General features: G+C 41.9%; 1 protein-coding gene across 1 annotated transcript in view; it reads right to left on the reverse strand.

Annotated features, from left to right (window-relative positions):
- Positions 1-7,848, reverse strand: part of LOC109479731 (neuroblastoma suppressor of tumorigenicity 1-like) — a 14,931-nt gene that overhangs the window by 1,476 nt on the left and 5,607 nt on the right. The window contains exons 2-3 of the mRNA XM_019781720.1: positions 1,580-1,725; positions 830-991 (exon numbers count right to left, since the gene is read on the reverse strand). Of these exons, the coding sequence (XP_019637279.1) occupies positions 830-991; positions 1,580-1,723 (306 nt within the window). The 5' untranslated portion in view covers positions 1,724-1,725. The remainder of the gene's footprint in view (positions 1-829; positions 992-1,579; positions 1,726-7,848) is intronic.

Genomic DNA, 7,848 nt, shown 5'->3' on the forward strand with positions numbered 1-7,848 from the left:
GGTACGTACGGGCACGCGCGTCGCTCGTACTCGCACGCACGGGTGGTGTTTTATTATGGGTTCACCACACCACGAAGTGGTGGTGAACCCATATTGCTTTTTCTGATGTTTCTTCTCCTCCTTCTCCTTCTCCTTCTCCTGCCATTTTTTAAATGGATTCAGCTTCTTCATTTTAGGGCCTAAGGTCCTGAAATTTGGTATGGAGATACAGTGGGCAAATACCCCTAGGCGTTTTTTAAATTTTTGTGATACAGGCTTTTAGAATGGTTTTATTTGAGTTTTTTGGCTGTGTTATAGCAAATGTATTACTGAGTTAGTGTGCAGTGTTACCACATTTGGGCATGAGTCATCACAATGGAATGCAGGGCATCAACCAATAGGCATGCAGCTTTCCTCTATTCTCCTTGCTGATTGGCTGTTGGAATTTAACAGGCTTAACTTAATTAATACCTGCTCAGATCCATTCCATACTGACAGTATGTCTGTATTCAAGTGTTTTGGTAGGTATTTCAAGCTTTCCTGCTCCAGCATTGGAATGCGGGGCATGAACACTTCTTTTTTTCTTGAAAATCAACAGTTTGCATTATGGAATTAAAAATCCTAACCAATAATGTAGGGAATAGCTATCCAACTGTTGTAGTCTTAGTTGTATGTTACTTCATACTATATCAATGTAAAGCATTGTTTTCCCTTGTGTTTCTCATTCTTTCCCTGCCATGTCGTAAAATGTGGTGAAGCCATTGCTGTATTTGCTCCAAAGCAAATGTCGGCCTTTCTAGTTGAAGTTTAAAGTTTCACGAAAAAACAATAATACTACTAGTTTACTCACCTTCTGCCAAGTGCTGTTGGACGGTTTACAGACGTCGCAGTACTTGAGCTCCTCGGTAGAGGGCTCTGCCGGGTAGGTTTTGGGCACGCGGTAGCTGATGCACTGCCCCAGGCACACGTTGTTGTTGACTTCCACGGAGTTACAGCCTGGCTCTCCAACCACCTGGGAGTGATACGAATGAAAGAATTCATGGATATTTATTTACGTGTCTTGTGACTTTTGTCGCCCATCCCACATAGTACATATAGGCTTATAAGGCAGATGAACATAAGCATGAACATAAGCATAGGTACAGAAATCATAGAAACATAAAATCCAAGTCCGAATCAAAAGGTCAGACTGTAAACATCAAATGGAATTATTAAAGAACTTGAAACAACGTTGTACATAACATAATCGGTACTTTTAAGTACTTTTGACTCTTAAAAGAGTCAAAAGTGCACAAATTAGTCGACTCAAATTGTCAAAAGAACATAAATGCAACTCAGAAGTACATAAAGTCAAATGAACTTACCACAACCTTCGTACAACGTCGGAAAAACAAATTCAGCTATGTACAATTTTGAGGTGATTGTAGGTGTTTGCACTCACGTGACCATTACGTCATTTTGCCTCCATATTGGATGGTCAAACCTGGAAGTTGCTATGTGATTATGACGTAACTAATGCAAATTTGCATGTCTACATGAAGTTCAAACGCTTGGACCGTATTTGGGTCAGACGATTATGGTCTCGCACCGCAGTACACACCTGTTTGATGGGCTGGGTCTCGCACCAGGCGTGTTTCTCCGGGAACAGCACCAGCTTCTTCACCGTGCTGCCCTCCTTGTTCAGCACAGCTGCGCCCGTCGCCATGGCAACTAGTGACGTCAGCACCGCACACAACAACATCATTGCTGCAAAAAATTCTTTCTTATCAATATTGTAGTCGATGGCTTTATGATATGAAAAATATACGTCGGCTATATGAAAAATATACGTCGGCTATATAAAAAAATATACGTCGACTATATGAAACATATACGTCGGCTATAAAAAAGATATACGTCGGCTATATAAAAAATATACGTCGGCTATATGAAAAATATACGTCGGCTATATGAAAGATATACGTCGGCTGTATGAAAAATATACGTCGGTTATATGAAAAATATACGTCGGCTATTTGGAAAATATACGTCGGCTATATGGAAAATATACGTCTGCTATATAACACATATACATCGGCTATATGAAACATATACGTCGGCTATATGAAAAGTATACGTCGACTATATGAAAAATATACGTCGGCTATATGAAAAACAGACGTCGGCTTTATGAAAAATATGTGTCGGCTATATGAAAAATATACGTCGGCTGTATGAAAAATATACGTCGGCTATACAAAAAATATACGTCGGCTATATAAAAAATATACGTCGGCTATATGAAAAATATACGTCGGCTGTATGAAAAATATACGTCGGCTATATAAAAAATATACGTCGGCTATATGAAAAATATACGCCGGTTATATGAAAAATATGTGTCGGCTATATGAAAAATATACGTCGGCTGTATGAAAAATATACGTCGGCTATATGAAAAATATACGTCGGCTGTATGAAAAATATACGTCGGCTATATGAAAAATATACGTCGGCTGTATGAAAAATATACGTTGGCTATATGAAACATATACGTCGGCTATATGAAAAGCATACGTTGGCTACATGAAAAATATACGTCGGCTATATGAAAAATATACGTCGGCTATATGAAAAACATATACGTCGTCTATATGAGAAATATAAAAAAAATATTTCTACAGATCTTCACAACAAATTATATAAATCTGAGCATTTTCATACTCTACGTGTCCCTCTTATGCTTTTCACAGAATGTTGTATTTTAAAATAAAAGTTCCAATATGGCCCTAGTACCACAAAGCACTAACCTTAATATAAACAGTTAAGACGCTTTAAACTTTTCAGGCTGAAAAGGATTACTTCAAGAGAGGCATAAAAGAGGCCATATACATCAGGGCACTTCAACCTTCGCTCAACCGTGACGGGGGGCCAAATCGACTTCAGACAACCCTTGACCCTTTGCTGACGTCACACGTGGGAAAAATCACGTGTCCACAGCATTGGGGTCAGATAGCTGAGGAAGACTGAGTGATTCAGTCATATAGCAGATAATACACATTTTCACTTCAGTGAATCCTACACGTAGGATTTGAATAAGATCAAAGAGTTGAGAACGGTGTGGGATACACGGAGTGTTGCAAATGTACGGTATATTGCTCAACCATGTGCTCAGTGCGCCTTTACAGGAAGCTCTCAGCTGTCAATGTCACCATTCTCTCCTAACAATCTCCCCTCGCCTGGATAGACCCGGCATAAGTTGTGGAACGATCCGATCTTTCACAGCATTCCGATTCCCTTTCAATTCGCGCACTTAGTATGCGGAGGTTGACCTTTTTTTTCTAAAGCACCGGGGCCCAAGCCATCGTTAGAACTCTGCGCGAAGTCAGATGTTACCGTCTACAAGGGTAAATTCCTTCCGACAGGGTTCACCTCAATAGGCAGCAAATAAAAGAGAATATATTCTAAAATGTCACTTCATCACCCTGGGAAAATTCTTCTGTCATGCGTCCAAGACTAAGACCTTGCAATTTTTTTTTCTTTATTCCAACATGTAATCACCAGACGTGGTGACGGCACACTCAAGTTTCTTCAACTTATATTAATGCCGCCACCAACACAGGGGACAAATACATGACAGGACAATACTCATTTACACCTGAACTAAGCGAGGAAAGTCGTGTAAAATGCCTTTCTCAAGGGCACAAGATCGGTGGCATGTCAGGACTCGAACCCGTAACCTTGCAAGTTAAGTGTTCAAATTGTCGGCCGCGTTTGAGTAAAGTTGAAATCCTTCCCTCTGACATTTAGAGAAGCTTTAATTGAATGTGCACAGCAGAGTTGGTGCCGCACAATTTGTTCCGCTTGCACGCGATTAAACATCGAAGTACGGTCATACTCGCTGTCAATCTGTACAACCAATCCTTACATGAGTATTACACATCTTGCATCCAATGCGATTTCAGGGCAGCAAAACTGGAACTATTCTGAACTAGAGGTCGGAGATCTCATGTCTTCGTCAGAGGTACGTCGTTCTAGAGAAATTAACATGCGTATTCTTCAATCTTTTTAATAATCAATTTGGTCTAAAGAACAAAAGAATCTCTGTACTATTTTTATGGTACAGAACACCCTGAAACGGTTTGCCGCAGATTATACAGATGCGTCGTCACCCGTGTTAGCCCCCCCCCCCTACGTTATTTGAGTTTGGACTGTTACTGGAAAAAAAACGTTCAAGAAATTCTTACTGTGTTGAAAGTGTCACGACAGCGCCGCAAAATATGATAAGAGAAGATGTTATAAAGGAAAGAATCAGAACAGGGTGACTACTGCTGTTTTGTTAATTTGTCTTTATGACAAATAGAAGACTTGTTTCTTGTGTTCTTTGTGTCCTAACATTTGTACTTCTACAGTTAGTATATTCCAAATCTAGGCATCTCGTTTTTCGGCCCTTCGTGTTTTTATTGCGCGCTTGCCTTAAATTTAAGGAAATTATATTTAAGGTCTCCAGTGGACGTCATCCATAGCAACTACTTGGTGTGGCCGTAGACAATAACCTGACATATGTCCAACCTATCCTCCCCCTGCTGAAGTTATAGTACAATCCCTCAATGTAACGTCATTTGATCCCATCCCATTATGGGGTTCCCCGCTATATCCAGCTGTCGGCTGTCTCCAAGCAGATGTAGGTGGGGGATTTCTAAACACAAAAGGTCCTATTACGGGGACATAACGACCTCCACGACTCTCATCTTTGAACTCAATCTTGGAGACCACGACAGTAATATGCCTATCAAATTTCATTAACTTCCATCCACACATACAAAAGTTATCCTGCTCACAAGAAAAATTAACAAAATGCCCCCTGTAGTCACAACGAAACCCCCCACGAAGCTCAGTAACGAACTTAACCTTGGTCCTGAGAATAGTAAGCACCACACCAAGAATTATAATCAACATTTTACAAATACTTGAGTTATCTTGCTAACAAGCCACAAACACAAAAGGTGCACTAACGTGACGCACGGACCCCCCACGAAGCCAAAACTTGTACTTGACTTCGGCCTTAACAGCGGTAATCTGCCTGCCAAAAATCATGGACGTCGAATCATGCCTTCCAGAGTTATATCGCAAAATCCGCAGTTCCCCACACTCCGGCGAGACAATTTCATAGTCCTTCTGACGAAGACAATAAGGCAATCTTTGTGATATTGACACATACTGCTTTACATTGGCACATTTGAGACAGCATTTAATACTTTGGGCATTTAAAACTGCAGAAACAAACCCCAAGATGAGTCCTTTATTTTCTGGGTGGTACCCTAAAAATCAGCCAAGGGCCCTTACGGTAACCATTTTCCGTAGGAATTTTGGGAATTTTTTCTCCATGAGGGTCAATATTGGGATAGTGTGATTTCAACTTAGTATGCAGATAAATGACTAGAATATTGGCTCTGAAAACTCGGGTTTCCAAGCCGTATTTACTGCACTGGATGCCTTTAAAAAATCCAGCGGTAATTTCTGATAGACCTGTATATATGTTTACTGTGTCTGTATCCGTGCATTTGTCGATGTACTAGTATTGAGATGCGGAGTGTGTTTCTGGTGTTTAATAGAAGCGGTGACCCCTTAGACGATCGGTCACGAGCTGGCTGCAGCTTTGTTTGGCGAAAGAAAAGCCGCCTTGTTGAAATGGAGCAACCGAGCCGTAACAGCCGCCAAATCATCCGTATGTCACCCCCACTACCGCACATAAACTACTGTCCAAGCAGAGGTTGTGGGGGAATGATCGTTAGCTTTTTGATTTGATTTGATTTGATTTGATTTATTGAAATTGCAACAGAACAATACACGCAGAACAGAGGCAGCTGTTGCTGGTGTTGTGCCCCACACATAGAAACAAATACTGGACAGAAAATACTCATTTTCACTTGAGTCTAGTAGGGAAAGTCGTGTAAAGTGCCTTTCCCAAGAGCACAAGATCGGTGGCCTGTCAGGACTCGAACCCGGGACCTCTTGGTTCCGAGTCGCGAACGCTGCCGTTGCGCCACACGACCCCACATTTTTATATATGGCCTTTTTTTTTGTCGGTACCCCCACCCGTCGGTGGCCGGCGACCTTCTCTGGCTAATGGATACTGCCTGGCCAATTTGATACTGTTTTTTGCCACCGAAAGGGATCTGCTTGGAGATTACACATCAACCTCTCCATAAATTCAGTACCTTAGCTTTAATTGAACAACACAACGCATGAGAATTGTTGGAGAATATTACGAGAGACTCAAAACACATATAATACTCATGCCCGTAGCCAGGATTTTGAATGGGGGGGTTCTTCCCACTGCTTGAGGGGACCTCGAGCGCCGTAGGCGCGAGGCGAGCGCCGAAGGCGCGAGGTTCCTAGGGGGGTCCGGGGGCATGCTCCCCCGGAAAATTTTGAAAAATGAACCTTCTAAAATGGCATTTCGTGCATTTTCAAGAGGATTTCCAAGAAAAAATCAGAGATAGATTTTTATTCAATGACAAAGGGAGCAGTTTTTCTACATAAAATGTGGACCAAAAAGTGGACCTTTACATAAAATGTGGACCAAAAAGTGGACCTTTACATAAAAAGTGGACCAAAAAGTGGACCTTTGAGCCTTGTGGGGGGGTTCTTCCGAACCCCCCGAACCCCCCCTGGCTACGGGCATGATACTGAAGCAATTTTGCGGAAACTTGGCGCGTACATTCAAAGTTACGAAGGCATGCATTGAAGGAACAACGAACAAGTTTAGGAGCCCTCGACGCACAGTCCAGTCAAAGGAATACAACATGAGAAATCGTTATTTTTGTGCTACGCAACGTTCTAAATACGTGCCAGCTAAATTGTTTTAAAATCGCTTAGTCATAAAGGAGGTTAAATGTACATAATGTCCAACACACACTATAGCAAACAGATTTGGATATAACTCACATTTTGAAAGGTGAATCATCAACAATCACAAAGCTCTGGCTAGACCTTGCCGCTCGGCTCCCCTGTTACGCCTCTGATATCTGCGCACAACAATGTGGCAATGAACCACGCATGCTCAGCGGATGCGCTGACGCGCTAACGACGCCAGGGGGCGCAAATTACGTGATGTACATGCATGAGGCCACAGCAAGTGAATTTTATGGATGACATCCTCCGCAGACTCCAAATCTAATGCGAGCGGGCGAAAAAAACAAGACGGGCCGAAAAAACAAGGTTCCTACATTCTCAAATTTTGACTCAATAATTGTACAAATGGTTTTGATTCAGTGAGAACATCACATATACACAGCCAACATCACATATCACTGCATCAAAGTAGAAAACAAAACATTAAATCAGAGCCTTTTCTTGTCTCCTGTCTTCATAGTTATCTGCAATCCACCTTTCGGCATGGCAACAGACATATTTGCCCATTTTCGGCATGTTGACCACTGTCAGAGGGCAATAAAATTTCCAAACTTTTTTTTCCAAAATCAGGCGAAAATTATAATTAATGCGCGCTGATGTCATCCATAAAAATTACTTGCTGTGGCCATATGTACATGCACACGACACATGGGAGTATTTACGGCTATTTAAGCCTTTACGCACGGTGCTGGAACAAACCGTTTCGCACTTTGCGTAGTGGACTATGAAATAACCAAAAGAAGATGGAGCATACCATTTTGTCTCCAGCAGGGGTGTTTCTTCAGCGCTGTGGTCACCAACTGAGAATTTTAATTTGAATCCATTGATAGAAATCCCGGTTCGGAATGTGATAGACCCTTTGTAGATGCCCCCCTTCCCCGGGTATAAACGTACTATCCCCAAACCTACACACCCCCCTTCCCCGGGTATAAACGTACTATCCCCAAACCTTCGCACCCCCTACCCCCGGGT

Source organism: Branchiostoma belcheri, unplaced genomic scaffold, assembly GCF_001625305.1.
Source record: "Branchiostoma belcheri isolate BF01 breed outbred unplaced genomic scaffold, Haploidv18h27 scaffold5, whole genome shotgun sequence".
In the NCBI taxonomy this organism is placed as follows: Eukaryota; Metazoa; Chordata; class Leptocardii; order Amphioxiformes; family Branchiostomatidae; genus Branchiostoma; species Branchiostoma belcheri.